General features: G+C 40.4%; 1 protein-coding gene across 2 annotated transcripts in view; it reads left to right on the top strand.

Moving 5' to 3' along the window:
* The window catches only part of LOC142366479 (leucine-rich repeat and fibronectin type-III domain-containing protein 2), a 167,487-nt gene extending 150,203 nt beyond the window's left edge, over positions 1-17,284 (top strand). For both annotated transcript variants that reach the window (XM_075448375.1, XM_075448374.1), the window contains 2 exons: positions 7,674-9,070; positions 13,778-17,284. In XM_075448375.1, coding sequence (XP_075304490.1) covers positions 7,695-9,070; positions 13,778-14,765 — 2,364 coding nt within the window. In that variant the 5' untranslated portion in view covers positions 7,674-7,694 and the 3' untranslated portion in view covers positions 14,766-17,284. The remainder of the gene's footprint in view (positions 1-7,673; positions 9,071-13,777) is intronic.
* Positions 17,285-18,886: the final 1,602 nt, after the last annotated feature.

Here is an 18,886-nt window from a genome sequence, read left to right as displayed (position 1 = left end):
AGCGATTGAAAGCTGTTGTCACAATTTCGAGCGTCAGCACCCACAAATGATGCAACTCTGCACCATTGGATTGTGTGCAGCACACTCATCATGTGGCACATTTTATCAAAGCTTGAGAAAGAGATGGATTTAATACTGGTGAGTCCAGTTATGCCTGTGCTACACTGACTCAGTGTTGTTAAACAGAGAGGAAATGAAAGGAAAGTGCGCTGGAAGACGATTTAGGCAAAAAGACCAACTTTCAGACTGGACATGATCACATTTTGGATTTACAGGAATAAAGGACAGAGGAGAGAAATTTGTAGAACACAAATTGGGGCTGTGACAGTTCACTGGAGTCTGCAGCTCGGCATGTCCAAAGCATTGGGCTGAACTATGGAGGGATTTGTTGCTGCAGAGGAAGCTATCAAAGGGACTGTCTTCTCCCTCAGGGCCAGCTCTACTCATAGTACAGTTGGATTTTTTGTCTAACAGATGGCAAACAGCTGTCCAGTCATGTTCATGTAAAGGTTATCCTTGTACAACACAGTCCCACTTATGAAACACAACTTGTTTTTGACAAGCTCTCCCCATCTCTGTTCTGCACCTGATCTTCGAATGAAGAGCTAAAATGAAGTTGTCATGTCTAACCGTCACACTATCCTCTGTAACTGAGTGCAGTCTCAGTGTGTACAGTATATGTCATCCATCTGGGTAAAGAAAATTGCCTTCAGCCTCCCCGTAACCCTGAATTAAAAAAAGCGGGTATTAAAAAAACTGCTTGATTACAGATTATAAGATCATGCTTATCAGGGCGTTCGGGTCAGAAGAAGGCTGCACACATAGAAAAAGCTGCTAACTGATTAATGCTAGAGCACGTTTATGCTTATAGGAATGCTTGGCTCCACATGAAATATCATTCTCACTTTCAATTTGTTAATTAATGTGCTTCAACCCTTTACAGGGCACTCATTGAAATACCTGAAAATGTCCAATTTCAGCGCTATTTTCCTAACAAGTATTAATAAGAATATGCAATTAAAACACAAAGAAAGTGACAGAAACATTATTATAGAACATTTTACTGAAACAGGCACTACGACCACATTTTGTACATTATAATCATTTGGCCTCTGGGTCGTGGTACTTGATGAAGGAGTTATGCTCAACATTTAGGCAGAGGTGGATCTTGGAGACCCCGCAGACCACATGTTGCCCTTCTTACTGCATTACTTGGAGGTTTACCGGGTGCTGCACACAGGGGTGTAGGACAAGTGTGGCAGCAGTGCCCCCGAACAAGCTTGGGAACATCAACAGAGGCGCTCAGGCTGTCAACAGAGCTTCTTAGGGAGCGAGACATGGCTGGGCTTAGAGGGTTAGAAGCAGACTATCCACTCCAAGTGCCTTCCAGTCCCACCGGGCATTTGTAATGGTGATATCGATGGTGTATGCAAACAGCCGCACTCACCACAACTTTGACTTCATGTATGGTAGAGTTGCACCAACATATCGCTCTTGTCAATGCCACCCATGTTGGCGTTGTATCTTCTGATGACAGCAGGACAGCTCACAGGTTCGTCTTGGTGTCACTGCAGTACCTAAGATGAGATAACATATTCCTTTACTGATCCCCATAGGTGAAATTCAGGCGTTGCAACAGCTCTGTACGATAGTACAAAATCCTAAAGTTGAATAGAACAGAAATAGAATGAAAATAATGTGGGAAAAGCCAGGTAACAACAGCAACAGATACAAATGGAGAAACCAATGCGACAACAACAACAAAATAGGATGTAGGCTTCACCGCCATGTCTGTCGTCCTTCCACTTGAGGGCCAAGGTCCCATCCTCACTGGTGACGGCAAAGATGGCTGTGGTGGTGGGGAGGACATGGCACCCCACTCTGATGGCACCCCTTTTTTGTCAGAGGGCCTCCAGCATAGTCTCGCCCTGGTATAGGACCCTGTCGTTAAGTTGTGCCAAAAAACGTAAAACCCCACTTATGAGGCTTGTTTTTTCCATGCCGCCTCAGGTTGCCGGCTGGTGTTGTTTTTATAAATTAATGTTGTGTCTGGGATGTCCTGGATAAGCTCCTTTGTTGCCCGTTTTGGAAACTAAGTTAAGTTAAGGTAGGATAAATGGATAAGCTAACAAAGGTGCAGTGTGGATTATCAGTCCAAAGGGTAAATGGGTAAAGAAAAAGAAATCTGTGTATTCCTTGAAATATTTACTAATTTGTTTTCTTATATATTAATGGACAAATATAATCTGTTCGCTGGTATGTATTTATAATTTTCAGCAGGTGAATGAAAGCTAAGATAAGTAATTAAGCTAACAAAGGTGTGGTGGAGAATGACTGGTCCAAGGGGGAAATGGGAATAGAAAAAGCAATTTTAGTATTTCTGTGTGTATCTTGCTCTCAGGAAAGCAAATAAGCATATTTCAGAGAAGTCAAATATACCTTAACCAGTCTTATCAAAAAGGGGGGAAAAAAAGGCCTCTAGAATTACTATTAATCAATTGTACCAAGATATTTTGTAACTGCAGGAGAATTCTTTTGTATGCTTCCACGTTTTTTAATATATTGCCCGTTACTTTGTGTCTCTGAAACAGTCAACCAAATAATGTCCGTCAGCAGTCAGTTTTCCGTCTGCTTTGCTTCTGCTGACAGGAAATCAGTTCCATAAATATGTGTTCCCTTTCAGGAAATGGACAAAGACACATTGATCTCACATTGTCATCTCGTGTTTCTCCATCTGACTGAGAATAATATGCGCTTTAAACACCTGACACTTTAAGGTGTACAAACTGCATGTGGCAGTAATCCAAATCATGACTTTATTACTCACAGATCCCACTCAAATCTGCATATGCCACTTTTACACTAAGTACAGATTAAATGGCTCAGATGTTGTGAGTAGTTTTGTGCTCCGAAGGAGAAGGTCTGACCTCGGATTCTTGGTTACGGGCTTCACTGGAGATTAAATTAATACCATCATTCAGTATCAGAACCGAATATGAGACATACCTACGTGCAGTAAAAGCCTGTTTACCCTTTTCCGGTGGTGGCAGCATTGCTGATTATCAGTCTCCTTAATACTTACGGTAGTTTCTTCTGAGGAGGTGATTTAACTTTAACAAAAACAACACTGGGGTTTTGAGCTAGTTTTTACTCTCTAAAGCTTTCTTTGGAGGATGAATTAAAGTTCAACTCTGATCTCTTTTACTCTACAGATGACCTTTTGTTTTGCCTTTTACTTGAAGTAAGTTTTGAAAAGGAAATAAATGAATGCCATTTGGGTCACAGTTTAAATTCAAATGCTAATGATAGGTGAAACTGACATGGAATCTGTGGGAAACTACATAAAACCCCGGGCATAAAGAATCTTTTAGCAACTGAGCTGCTCTGTTTCTGCCAGAATAATCAGGGTTTAAATGAAGCTCCAGGGAGACTAATCTGCAGTAACCTGGAGTCTGTAATTCACTTACCTCTTTGTCTATGAAGACCTTTGAGCATGCCTACTGTATTGTCCTAATTGTTTTAAAGCTTAGTTCAATGAGCATAACTAATCTAAACACCAGTTTCTTCCCTACAAAGACACAAAGGTAGTTTTATATAATAGTATATTCTTTCATAGTATATCAGAACAGATTCAACCTTTTAGTGAAAACAGGTAAAATGCTTTTTACTCATCCCTAAACTTCTCAAATTTAGATTTTTTTTAAGCAGAGCGGTTTTGTAATGATAAGGCGTTACCTGGTCGGAAAGGTGGAACCAGCCAATCAGAGCAGACCGGACACAACGGGAGAGGATAGAGACACCTGTAGTTCATCGACTGTATATAAATTATAGATGACACCGTAAGGACGTCTCCTCTGAGTGTGAAAACCTTGAGTTCTGCATTCAGCTGTTACAATCTTGAGGTTTTTGGAGCCAGGAGTGGTCATATTTTACCAAGAGGGAGGAAAAAGTGTATTTAGTATTTAAAGAGAGAAGTTTTTTGAGAAAAGGAGTCTGTGGGAGCCAGAGATGTCTTTGAGCCAAAGCCAAGGTGCCATCAGTGGCATTTCACTTGAAGGCACTTCTGAAACTGGATGACTTTGTCTATCTTTCATTTACAGTGTATGCCCTTAAGGTTTTATACAAAATGTGTAAAAAAGCTAAGGCAAATGGTACTCCTCTGGCCAATTCACGGAACTTTAAGCTGTACTTGTAGCTTTCTGTTCTGTGTTTGTGTGTGTGCTGATACTTCAACAGAAATCCATAAACTCAGTGGATAAAATTAATTAAATTGGTTTTGAGGTTCAATATTTTATAATATAAGCTATACATGAGATTAAAGGGAACCATATAACCTTTTGCTTTCAACAGTAATCACAAAAGAAGCAAGAAGATCACCACCATTCCAATAAATTTCAAGTTTCTATACTTTAGTGGCACTAATGTAGTGTTGAACTGGAGTGAATGTATGCCTCTTGGTGTTTCAGCAGCAGTTTTGTCCCTTTCCACTTGAGTCTAGATTAAATTTCAGGCTTGCTAAAGGCCATGAGTAAAAGGATAGGGCCCTTAAACACTGCCCATGGTTCTTATCTTTTTGCAACTGTATCCCTGAAAGGTCACCTCTGCCTCTCGTTCACTCACTTTTCTCTGCCAAACCACCACAATACCCCCCGCAAATGGTGCATGCTTTACAGGGAACCTTTACGAGTTTGGGAAGTGAACTTTTAATCTGCACCAATCCAGTTTTTGTTCCATTTCTGCAGTTTCTCCACTTTTTAAAATGCTTACCAACCACACGTCCCCTTTGAGAGAAAAAGAAGATCTAATGAACATTAAAAAAAAGGGCAGCGTCTTTGAGGTTGCGGGGCTTTTTAGGTGGTGTTTCTAGATGCCGTCCATTAAAATGAGTCCTTGAGAGAAACTGTCTGTCATCGCTGACAGCTCTCGCCATGAAGCCTTGTGGGGATTAGCTTCTGAGTGCTGAGAGGATCAGAGCGCTATGCATCAAGTCTGCAAGAATTTGAATGAAGTAAAAACCTTTTGCCCGGAGTTTCACACAGTTTGAGGATTGCTCATTGAATCCTAATGTGATGACTCAGAAACACATGACAGCAGAGAGAAAAGGTCAGGAAATGATTGAGCGTAGCCTTGCAGTGTAAATATTTTTCTTCCATTTAAAGTTGGAATAAAATTCTAATACATAGTCCAATGGAAACTGAAATGAGTAGAAAGAGAGCTTCATATTCTCTTCTTCAAACACAAGCTTTTGGGCAAACATTATTAAACTAGGCTAACAAGACTTGTTGATATGGAAGCTAACTAGCCTCTGTTTTTCTTACTTAGTCAGGACACCTCAGCTTGGAGTGACGAAAATGACCAAACTCACACAAGTTCTCAAAGAAGGAATGAGTCATTTAAGATAAATGTACCTAATGTCTTAGATTAAGTAAATAAAAAGCCACCAGAACTATGATAAAGTGCTTAAATGCTTTAAAGTGTAAATATCTGGGTGTAGCAGGACAGAAAAAAATGAGAAAATCTAATATGAAGAAACTTTGTTTCATTCTTTGACATTTGTTCATGAAAAATTGTATCCTAAAATGGTAGAGGTCACCTGCTAGTAGACACTGGACCATAGTCACATTTAAATCTATGAACTACCTTTGAACACATCATAATATGATTTGGAAAATGAAACCCATTTGACAAGCGTTAAGCCTGAGCAGGCTACTTAACAAGTCATATGACAGCAGCGTAGCGTCACAGTAGTAACTCATTGCATTGACAGCTGTGGGTTTCTCTGGTATAAATGGTATATGATATAAATCATAACAGATTTGAGGGCGTTGCAGACAGGTGTGTCACATTCATTGAGATAAAAATGGAGGAAACATGCCTTTCTTTCAAGTTTGTGGCAGCTGTAGCTTCGAAGATATTGTAGCCATTCTTCAGTTTAGGGTTAAGGGATTGATTCCCAACTTCCCCAGTTCACACAGCTACATTTTCCTTTACTTAATCCTAAGTGTCCGCTCGAAAAAAATGTTTAACATTAGGATCTTGCAGTTTTAATAAGGAAATAAAAATGTGACAGTTTTATGATTTACTGATGATGATAGAAGTCGCAGTCATTTAAAATGAATATTTATCACTTTCTCAATGTTTCTGTCTTGTCTGTATTTGTGGTGTCTCATCATCAGAAGTTAATTAGTTTTTCATGATGTGGAAAAAATAGATGTGACAGCACGGCAAAAGTGTGACTGCGTAAGTCTCTTGCTCAGTGCCTGAGAGTCGACAGTCATGGAGGCGTACGCACATAAAAACAGAAATGTTCAATGCAGATAAAACACATTTTACATATTAAGCGTTTATGGTTGGGCCAGATGAAATTAGCCCCAAACACAAGGACACCCGTCTTTTTAGTGTAGATTTTTGTTGGTGCTGTTCATATCAGAGGGCCAGATAAATGCTGATTTATCATTTTAACTATGACTAAAGGTGAATAAAAAACTCATTTTCTAGAAATAGTCTTTAAAATATGAAAACAAATAATATATAACTCACTATATAACTCACTATGGTAGAAGATTTTTCACTTTTAAAACTGTAAATTGAATTACTCTTACAAAAACAACTGGAATGAAGATGATAATGTGTGCTGTTCTGTTTATTTAGCTTAAAATTTAAGAGTCAGATAGTCAGAGAAAAAATAGGTGTTATTTTTGGGTTAAAAAAAGGTGACCAAGTAAAAACAGTGAGAAGATTATCTGAAGTGACAGCTGTAATGCCTTTGGTTTAGTCATGAATATAGTCCATGTTGTAATGAGTTATTGCAGAGCAGAGTTTGTGTAGCTCATACATTTATATTAATGCATGATAACACGAACATGTGGTTAACATCAAGAACAATAGGAACTGCCCCTCCCCATTGATCCAGAGAAAACCATGCAGACAAAATAAAAAAAAATAAAAAAAAAGGGGGTGATTGAAATTGATTTTTAGATTTTAAGTGTATTAGGAATTAATTATACAAATGTCTGGGGGAATTAAAAGTTTGCTGGGTGAAGCCAAGGGTGACCGTTCATTTGGAGGAGTCAGCCAGGTGTGAGAGCTGTTAAGACGTTTATAGAGGCGTGCTGAGTCTTACACCTGCAACTCTCATTCTACACTGCCTCACTTTTCGCTAAAACTATGCAGACACAGTGGATAAAGGGGGCAAGTAAAACAAAAGGATGAATGCACACACGGGGATACAGAAAGAGTAGAGACATATAGTGTAAAGACGTGTAGAAAACAGGCCATTAAGAGTTATATTAAACCCACAGCTGTCATTGACATGATGGCATAATATCTCCAGAAAGAACAGTTGTTTACCCCATAAAGGCAGTCATTGAAATAACCTCCGAGTACTTTTTATTCCTAGGCTTTATCAAAAAAGAAGCTTTCCATTGCCAAGTATATACATGTGAGGATTCTAATGTTGAAAATGAATGTGAAATATCCTCAAGGATAATTAGACCAGCTCATTTTTACCTAAATTTACATGATGACATTCAGTCTGACCTAGAAAAACAGGTTTATAACAGTAACATCACACACTCACAGTATTTTGCAGCAGCATGCACCTAAGAAAGTAGAAAATTCTCAACTCAGTGTATGAAATTTAAAACCACTTTTTCTTTCCCTCCTTTTTCCAGGTCCCCTTTGTATGAGGTAACATGGACAAAGTGGTCATCTGTCTCCTGCTTCTGGGAACTGCAGTTACGATGGTCCATGCATGTCCCAAATACTGTGTCTGCCAGAACCTCTCAGAGTCTCTGGGGACTCTGTGCCCCTCCAAAGGCCTGCTCTTTGTGCCGCTAGACATCGATCGGCGAACTGTGGAGCTCCGGCTGGGTGGCAACTTCATCCTCAAGATCACCACTCAGGACTTTGCCAACATGACAGGCCTGGTGGATCTCACTCTGTCCCGCAACACGATCAGCTCCATCCAGCCTTTCTCGTTCATCGACCTAGAGACCTTGAGATCTCTGCACTTGGACACTAACCGGTTGATCGAACTGGGACCGGATGACCTCAGAGGACTAATAAACCTGCAGCACCTGATCCTCAACAACAATCAGCTGAGTGAAATCTCAAACACAGCCTTTGACGACTTGCTGCTGACACTGGAGGACCTAGATTTGTCATACAACAACTTGCGCAGTGTGCCTTGGGAAGCCATCCGCAAGATGGTCAACCTCCATCAATTGAGTCTCGACCATAACCTCATCTACTTCATTGCTGAAGGGACTTTTACTGACCTGGAAAAACTGGCTCGCTTGGACTTGACCTCCAACCGCCTCCAAAAGCTCCCTCCGGATCCCATCTTTGCACGCTCCCAGAGCAGCATGGTGATGAGTACTCCTTATGCACCCTCACTCTCTCTTAGCCTTGGCGGAAACCCATTGCACTGCAACTGTGAGGTGCTCTGGCTACGGAGGCTGGAACGTGATGATGATATGGAAACCTGCGCTTCTCCTGCTAGTCTAAAGGGGCGCTACTTTTGGTTTGTTCGTGAAGAAGAGTTTGTCTGCGAGCCTCCTTTGATCACGCAACATACACACAAGTTGCTGGTGCTGGAGGGTCAAACGGCCAGCTTGCGCTGTAAAGCTGTCGGAGATCCAATGCCAACTGTACACTGGGTTGCTCCTGATGACCGTTTGATCAGCAACTCCTCCCGAGCTACTGTTTATGAAAATGGCACCCTGGACATAGCAGTCACCACATCCAAGGACTATGGCGTCTTTACCTGCATAGCTGCTAATGCTGCAGGGGAATCTACAGCCTCCATTGAGCTGTCAATCATTCAACTCCCCCATCTGACTAATAGTACAAACCGTACTACACAGTCAAAGTCAGGACTTTCAGATATTACGAGCTCTACTAAGATCAGTAAAGGGGAGCCTAAGCCTCTCCCAGAGAAGGTGGTATCTGTATCAGAAGTGACTGCAGTCTCTGCTCTGGTCAAGTGGACCGTCAGCAAATCAACTCCAAAGGTCAAAATGTATCAGCTTCAGTACAACTGTTCTGATGATGAAGTCCTCATTTACAGGTAAGAATGATTAATGGATCTTAATTACAACCAATTGTGAGCTGAGACCTTTCTGGTCAAAGTGGTCAATTAATCTTGAGGTGTAGTCTTTCGCCTAAGAATACTTGCGGCTCAGTTTTCTCAGGCAGTTTCTAATTGTTTTCGGCTTGGATGCTTGATACAGTATAAACCTCTCTGAAGTGTTATTTGAAGATCAATGTTCAGCTTTCCTAATCCTTCTTGAGGTTTTTTTTTTTCTCTGCCTCTTAGACTGAAAATTGGTGGAGATGCCACTTTCACATTCTATGTTGGAAAAGAGAAATCCTAGCCCTGAACCATTAATTAGAAATCCAAGAAGAAAAAAGGATTATAGACCTCATTTTAATGTATCCCTCTTAAGCTGCTCAAGTCCATAGAAGTGCAAGCTTGGCGACTGCAGCGAGAGATCTTTGGGCTCTGTGAAATCAATTTCTTATTTCGAGTGAGACAGTGAATGCAGCAACATTCAGCCAAGATAATTGGTTGGAAACATAGAAAGCAGCTTTGACATTTAACACAAAATCAGATGGGGTGCATTAAAAGACAAGAACAGTCAGATTAAATTCTTCATCCCAAGTCCTGAATATGAATCTCCATACAGTACATTTATTAGTTTTTTTGTCTTTAATTCTGTATTTTTTCAGGTTTATTATTTCCTACAGTAAAATTTGAATACACCCTTTGAGAGAATGACCACCTTGTAGTGTACTAAAGATGTTATAGGAACTATAGCATCCCACTTGTAATTTCATCAGTTTTGTTGTGCTTTCACAGATAATCGATGGTGCTTTTCTTCAGCAAAGCCTTATTTGATCATCTATTCCGCACAATTGTCGTAGCTTTGCTCTGCAAAAGCTGTTTATATGATAAGTAATGACAGAATCTGGGAAGGTAACTGCTGCTTATGAGCTGGTAATCTGAGATTATAACCAAACACAGTAATGAAGAAAGATATTACGACGTCAAACACTGTCGATTCAACTCTCATCCCTGCAAACTCAATAATAAGCTGTTTATCTGATTTCCTTGTGTGCACACTGTGCCAGTTTCCCATGCCAAAGTGGAGAGGACAGTGAGTTTTCAGAACTTTTTTTTCTGCCTGGACTCATTGGAAACATTGGATGAGTCATCCCCGTCTCCATTTGTTAGAAACAAGACTCAAAGCAGGAAAATTGTTTTCCTGGAAAGTGATTACAGTATTTTAATGATGTTCCTATTGTTGCTGCCGGTCAATATTCGTAACTGATGATAGCTGCAACATGTATTTGTTTTGAACGTTAGTTTGAATCATGTCTGAAAGCTTTTCGTTGAAATTCAAAAGTGTAACATTTATGGTGATCTGTTGGTGGAAATTTAATAGAACATAGTTAATTATGTTTTCAGTGAGCTAGAATCACAAGAGAAATTTTCTTTTTTTCTGCAGCTTATATAAACAAAATGGCACATATTACACTACTTGCAAGCCCAGAAGGGCCTAACCAAACACTGGCTCCAGGCCTTTCACATTTTAAATCACGTTCAGTGTGATATCTTCGTTGTTTGAGCGATATCGCATCAAATCTTTAGTTTGTAAGATACAAACCCAATTCCTTCTTACGGGTAGGGCAGCAACGACTTTTTTATTTCGGGGATTAAGGGAGTAGTAGTCATTGAAATGGCCCCCAGATGCACGGGCTAAAAGACTTAATTACCACCACTCTTTTATGCAAAACGGAAAAAGGGCATCTTACCCCTGTAAATGACAGCGAGGGGGCCAAGTTTAGCAAAAGGGATTTGGTGTAAGGTTACATGCATTCTTCTTCCTTTCAAGGAAAAACTGATGCAATGCTCACATTACATGGGGCTTGTCTTTACTTTGTCTTTACTTTCAAAACGCACGGACGGTTACATTGAACTTAAAGTTTATAACTCACAACAAAGCCCGGAGGTTTATTTCTTCAACTAATTTTTATTTTATATTCACAGATTCTTCAGAAGCTGAGGATTACAGTAAATGTTTTGGAGGATATTAAGAATTCTGCTTTCTAGAGAACCCCCAGGCTTTAGGTGGCTGTTTTTCAAACAACCCAGAGATTTAACAACTCTTTTTAAAGGGCACATTAGATCGGAAAGCTAGATACTTACTTATCCCTGAGGGGAAATTGTAGTCTGGGTTAATATAGCAGTTCTGATGGTAATTTTCTGTGTTAAACCTATTTTTCATGCTCGGCAGGTGGCCATTGACTCAAAACTATTTCGTGCCAACTTTCAAATTGTCCTTATGTACAGTTTATGATGCATTAAAATGCTTTTACATCTTTATCACTACACATGGTATTTAATTCATATAACGCAGAAAATGTCCATGTCACGAGATAAACTGAGATAACACCGATATGATTTCACTGCTTGCACACTGTGTCCCACTCCCTGCACTCAAGTAGCAGCTTGATAAATAATCTATCAGTCACATGGGGGAGCATAGCGATTGCACGAGTTCTCTCGGACATGTGAGGAAGCACAGCTTCTTCCTGGTTATGGAAAAAGGCAATTAAGGATGAATAATGAACCACAACCCCACTTGTGTCTGGGCTCTGTCGAGGAGGCGCTTCAGAGGAATCAAAGCTCTGGATGCATGCAGTGCAGCAGAACCCGAAGCCAAAAATGGATAAATGACCGAGAAATCTATTTATAGATTACCACACTAAAATGGTCCAGTCTTTAAGGGCTTGTTTCTAATTCAATGAACATAGATTGTTCTTGGCATAGGATGCGAATGCAAGTCATTTTTCCAGCAAATATATTTATGTATTATGTGTGATATACATCTCAAAATGAGCTTGTTTGTGCCAAGCTCTCTGGGCCTCCATTAATCATATTATTGTAGGCAAGAATCCAAGTTTTATGTTATTCATTAACTGCCTGCCTATGGTCACAGACCACCGAATATGTTCCCTACAGTTTCCCCTCCTTTCTCCTGTGATGCATATTTTAGATGTACTGCTATGTAAAGCTGAGGCTGAATGGGAGGATGTAGCTACTCTTCAAGTATTATTAATAGGAGTGGCTCTGCAGTGTGTTTTTAAATGCGTTACGTAACGAGTGAATTCTTCATGCTCAGACTGGGTTTTCCAGTGGATTTGGTTGTATCTTTCAAGAGGCACATGTCAGACACTTGAACTGATTCTGTAGCTTTGAGTTTTCTATTCCAACCTCTCTGTTTGCTGAATAGTCACAGACACTCCCCGTGTATGTAGCTAAGAAGTCATTTTCTTCCTGAATTGAAATGTATGGACATTTTCTATGGCATTCTAATTTTAATTAGTTGAGTTCCTCTGTAATAATGAACCACGCTGCTCCTGCAGATAAACCCCCGGGGGGAACAAAGCCACGGCTTTTGCATCTCTAATGTATAATGTTTCACTGAGGAAACGACCAGAGTTTCACTCTGTGTCGAGCAAATGTTTTTTGAATTATCACGTTGTCAAATACTGTTGCTTTGTAAAAGCCGCTGAAGTCTCCCAGATAAACACAAGGTGTCCTGTTGTGCCAATGGCGTATTACACCAGTCAAACACCGACACATGCAGGTTTATTTGTATGCAACAAAGTCCACATTAGGAAGAGTGTGGTAACATAAGTTTTCAGACTTTTGGTCCCCATCTGACTTACAATCAGTGTTGTCACAGATGCAAAAAGGTTTGGTGATATCAAATAGAAGAAAAACAATCCTAGAAACTCACAGTGAAAGTAGACAAACATTTCCACACTTTGTGAACAAAAGTCAAAGTATTTGAACTAAAAAGGTATGTAGCCAAAAGCAAATGACTTATCAATGACTCTAATGAAAAAAGGCTTTAATTTGCTTGATAACATAAATATTTAACTCTGAAGGAATAAAAAAGAAAGGTGAGAGGGCCCAACAGAGGGCCACACAGAGGCTAACAACCATGCACACTCACATCAAGGGTCAATGAGTCACAGATTAACCTAACATGCATGATTTTGGGGAGGGAGGAAGCCGGAGTACCTGGAGAAAACCCACGCATAGACGGTGGAAAACATGCAAACTTCACACAGAAAGGCCCCAGCTGGGATTCAAACCAGCACACCACTGTGCAGCCCTCAAAGATCTTGGCAAAAATCAATGCAACTCTGTGTGAAAAGAAAGCTGTGACATGACACAAGCTTGTTTAAATGGCACCACAGTGAAAGCATGCCATGATAAAAGCTAAAGGTGCTCCAACTAACTATTAGTGTGACTTTTATTGACCAGGTCGTATATGTTCCTCAGGACAGATTTCCAATAGCATTGACATTAAACTCCAGTTGAAACCTCTGAGGCTCAGTTAATCAGTAATATTTAAACCTCTGGAATAATAACAGATTGACTTGAAAAACCTTAATACATTTGAACAAAACATTACATCATTCACCTAAACAATATTCAAAAGGTGGCCATTTAGTACTTATCTCATTACGGTTTTCTTCATGCATATCTAATGGGATATACTAGGCACAATGAAGTTATCTTTCTGAATTACTCTCTGCATATAAATAGCTACTTAGCATGCTTATTTTTGGCCAATTCTTTGATCTGCCTCAGCTAATCAGACCAATGCAGATCCGCTTTTATCACTTTAGTTCTTTTTTCTTTCTCTTGCTTTCCCATGGCCAAAAGTCAATTATGTCTTTCTGTCTCTGTTTCCAGGATGATTCCCATGACTAACCGGGCCTTCATAGTCACAAATCTCGTCCCAGGGATGCAGTACGACCTGTGTGTCTTGGCCATCTGGGATGACACCGCCACCACTCTCACTGCCACTAATATCGTCGGCTGTGTCCAGTTCATCACCAGGGAGGACTACCCGCAGTGCCAGTCCCTTCACAGCGGCTTCATGGGCGGCACAATGATTCTGGTCATTGGAGGCATCATTGTGGCCACGCTCCTGGTGTTCATCATCATCCTTATGGTCCGCTATAAGGTGACCAGCGGGATCCAGACTAGCAAATTACCCACTGTGAGTAACACATACTCGCAGACCAATGGGGGAGTAAACAGGTTCAATGGAGCTCCACCTCAAGTCAAGTCCACCGTCGTGGTCATGCGTGAGGAAATGGTAGAGTTCAAGTGTGGATCTCTCCAGAGTAGCCTCTCTTCGTCATCTTCCTCCTCTAACTCATTAGATAGCCAAACAGGAAGAGGGGTTGGCGACCGCTACAGTGTTCAGGACAGCGAATGCAGCACCCTGCCCAGCAGCAAGTTCAGGAGGCATGCGCACAGTGCCAAAGCACGGCAAAACCTGGACCACCTTTTAGGGGCCTTCACCTCACTGGAGCTGCGAGGGGCATCGAAGGACCAAGGGGCTTCCGGGCCCTCCACCGCTCCCAACGCCATGACAACAGTGGCTGTAGTGCCACCATCCGATAAAGAACCCCTGCTTGGGAGGGCCGAGTCGACGACCATGCTGGGACGTCTTCTAGGCTTTCCTCAGGAGGGCAAGCCCAAGAGGAGCCACTCGTTTGATATGGGTCACGTCGGGGTGGCGCAGTGTCGCGGCAGCCAGCCGCGTAGGATCAGCAACATCTGGACTAAGCGCAGTCTGTCTGTTAACGGCATGCTGCTGCAGTTAGATGACAGTGAGGACGAGAAACCCTCCTTCGAGAGCTCAGAGTGGGTGATGGAGAGCACAGTTTGAGAACATCTGCGAGGTTGATGGCCAAACATTGAATCTATATCAGAGACTGAAAAAAATCGTGAGCATAGAGGAGGGGATTGTTTGATTGTTGGAAGCTGTTTTGGGTACTGCATGAAGTTCAACCATGTGAATACTGTTGAAAAAAATGTAAGACAAGACACTGATATTAAGATAACTGGCCGTGATCAGAACTCTCTCAAAGTGTTTAATCTATTTGAAAAATGTTCTATTTTCAAATAGAAACAGCCCATATGGAATAACTCCCAATCCACAGTCAAAAAAGAAAGATGAGACATTTAAAGTGGATTTACTGCATCTTTATCAAAGGAACTCTACACCAAGAGGATTTACTCCGACTGTGGTGAACTGGATCATAATGTTGCGGACCTTTGGTGTGATATGAGACTACTGCAACAGTAAAGAGAGAAACCAGAGGATCTATTACAGTAGAAGATTAAACAGTCATTTTTATTTTCATCTTTGTTTTTCTATCATTTTTACTATTTATTATTTGAGGTTCTTCATCAGAAGACGGAGGTTGTGAGGTCGTGGTTGTTGTACGATCGGAAACACGCCCACACGGAAGCTACCATCTCACGCAGCCATTTTCTACACTTTCAGGCAAATTGACGACTCATGCCCAGAAGATTCATGCCCTAGATGTTAGTAACACTGAAACACGGAAAGCCAGTCTTGTATTTCTACCTCAGGTTATGTATGAAATGAGGTTGTTTATAGGTGACAGCAAATGAAATCGCAACAAATCCCCGAGGTGGGTCAGAAACAGCTCCAGACACAAAGATTTTTGTTGCTCTCAGAGATCTAATTGGTCTCCAAGCAGTAAGGTTCAGTTTTAGTCCAGCTCAGGTTGAAATCCTGCTTCTTGAGTTTGTTGATTATCTCCCAAATGGTTAGTGCCGGTGGCAGGGGTCCCTGTAGGCCAAAAGGCCACTGGTATAAACAGTGTTTGCCTCAGGGTATTGTTTTAGATGCTATCACTGCATATTACAGTAGCCAGACATGAATGGCGTTTGAAATCCATCAAGCCCACTTAATCATTTGCCCCAAGCAGCCAACAGCGTGATGTATCACTGGGCTGAGATTCTCTTCAGGCAACACAAACAAGAGTGCACGGTAATTGTTCATTTAGCAGGTTGAATGGAGGAATTTGTCATTTATTAGCTGGATAAAGGTCATTGTGCTGCTTATGAAAGGACGTCACACAGAGGAAAAAAGGAAGAACTTATGAAGAGCCAACAATCAGAAACGTCTGGAAACCTGTTGCACCAGATTGCATGATACAGAGCCTTTTTTTGGTTTATGTATTATTTGATTTGTTTCACCAGAGGAACAATCCATCTGTCATTCTCTTTCATACAGAGCTGTACATTGCAGTAAGATACTTTGAATTAGTCACTGTTCAGATCACTGCCTACAATCAACTGCATTTTAATGCCTTTTCTTGATATTCTATGGGACTGCCTCAAACGTGGGGTGGTCATCATTTTTTTTATTATTATTATCATTGTTTTAATCCTACAGTAGGTGTACTGTTCTGTATAATGGCATATTTTTTTGTACAATAACTGGGTGAGAATGTAAAGGGGAGGGGGGGAAATTGTGCAGTAGTACTTTTATTTTCATGTGAAGAAAAACAGTGAGAAGGTGCTTTACTGTGGTGTACCAACATGGTGGTTGCTAGTTGGCTTACTGAAATGGGATTTTACACCGTAGTGCAAGTGGGGAGAGAAAGACTTGCGATTCTCAAAGGGTTGAGTCGCTCAAATGTCGAAAAACACACATTTTCTCATGAACCTCTGGGGATGCAGTGTTGCCTTTATTTGCCCGTGAGTCTGACGCCTGATACATATGTCACAGAGCTGGAATCGTAGCTCGACTGCGCCATTTAACTGGACCATCGTACTCGTCGCAGAATGCATAGATGCAGAGACGATTTATCAAACCAAGTAGATTTGACAAAGAAAAACTTTCCCTGTCACAAATCATCACACAAGTTATGTAATTATATCAGTATACACTACACAAATGTTGGATGACTAAAAGTTGGCACATAGCCTTAAGGATCTAATTTTCAGTGACAACGTCTGACACATTTAACCCAGAAAAAATATGTAAAGGAGAGCAGCTTTATGAAAAATCCTGCTGTTTTAATACACACTTACACTTTGATGTTTTTATAAAAAGATGGAACTGTGGAGCATGTACACAGCGCCCAGGCCCCTTTTAGTCAAATTGAGCGTATACATGCAGGGGTGATTTGATCCCCGACAACATCATCTATGAAGCCTGATTTCACACGATTTCAGTCTAACAAACGCACGTTCAAAAGTCCAGTTTTATTTTTCTGGTGCCACGGAAACGTGTGCACTGTTGACGTTTTCTTTCATTTCGTTTATTCTGACCCAGTCTGACAAATATTTGCATTCAGACACATAAATTGGGTTTCCACCAGACTTACACAAGCCTAAATAAATCATTTCTTAGAATATTGCCTGTAACTTCTTCATAGTATTGCGATAACAACATCAAAGTGTCAAAAACATTTTTTTGCCATGAAATTTCAATCGTTGATTGAGAAATTGGTTCTTTTCTTAAGTACTATCTCATCTTGCACACAGCCTGGTGTGACATCTTTTTGTCAACATCAGTCAACACAGTAATCACTTGTCACTGTCCTGAAGTCATGCTAACAGCAGCATGCTTATTGCACAAAGAATGTTTTGTGGTACAGCTCTACAGACAGATATTTCAGAATGTGATATTTTAACTTCTCTTGAGACCAATGATTAACCCTGCATTTCACCAGATGTGGCTGCATCATGTTTGGGCCTGCAGCATCATTATCCGGGTTGATCTTGGCCTCTAGTTGCTGTTTATTATATCACTAGAAGCCACCCTCTGCTAATAAAAGAAAAAAAAAAAGAAGTCTGTTTTGGACAGAAGCAGCATCGACCAGGAACCATGTCATACATGTCACAAGGAATCCAGTCATATTAAAACATGCACCCACTCTCAAAACTCCCAATCATCAAATCAATAAGTGACTCGTCCTGGTATTGGTACAGTCCGACAGACAGAACTTTCTGCTTCTACGGCCTGAGTCGGCAGTTTCTTATCCAAGACCAGCCCAATTCCTTCTGACATGAAGGAGATTTAACAAATTGTACAGTTCAGTTCTTAATATCCTGCAGTTTTAATAGTTGGCCTTATTCAGGTCTACTGATTCACTCAAGTCTAAACAAAATGTTGGTTTTAGGCCCCCTGAGCTGGTGAGTTATTGATTTAACAGCTTTAACCTGTTATTTAGCTTTTATTTAATATTTACATTAGGTCTATAAAGTAAACATCAGATTTCTTGAATCCATCTGCACACCTTGTTTGTGTGTTTTTTTGTTCTACTTAGGGTCCAATAACATATATTCACACATATTGTTCAAACTGGTCTCCTTCCTGTCCTCTGGGCCCTCGTGATTGACTTCAGGTTGATCCGTTTTAACAGGGGACTCAGTTATTTGCAGCTCAAAAGCATGAAAAAATACAGTTTATCCCACAATTAGCTCATGTTTTACATTTTTAGATATTTTGTTTTATATTTCCACTTTGGATAATATTTAAAGACTACGTTGAGGGTGTTATATTCCACCTGGCTCGTCTCTTTCTTTACTCAGTCGCTGGCTTGTCCTCACGCAGGAAACACATAAAACAAAGCATATTGGTGATATTCACATAGAGCATAATCACTGATTTTACTGAGAAATGTAAAAACTTCAACACCATGTGATTTTTTTTTTTTTTAAGAAATATGTATATTTTGAAATCAGTTGACACACCTTAAATTACAATAAGAACTTCTAAATAATCTTTATTTATGTGATTTTCTTCCCCAGAACTGTCCAAAGAAATCTTTTACAGATTTCACCACAGACTCTCCTCATTTCAGTTTGATTCATTGTTTTGTGTCGTGTAAAGACATTCACATTGACGTCATCCGTTTTTTTTCTAGTTTTAATTAGGAATCAAGAACGTAAAATACAAATAAATGCAAATAAAATCCAGACGACCTGCATTTCCAAATTCCACCAGAGGTACATGAGAAAGTG

The sequence above is a fragment of the Odontesthes bonariensis genome, chromosome 17 (assembly GCF_027942865.1).
Source record: "Odontesthes bonariensis isolate fOdoBon6 chromosome 17, fOdoBon6.hap1, whole genome shotgun sequence".
NCBI lineage: Eukaryota > Metazoa > Chordata > Actinopteri > Atheriniformes > Atherinopsidae > Odontesthes > Odontesthes bonariensis.
This window is presented reverse-complemented; position numbering and strand designations above follow the sequence as displayed.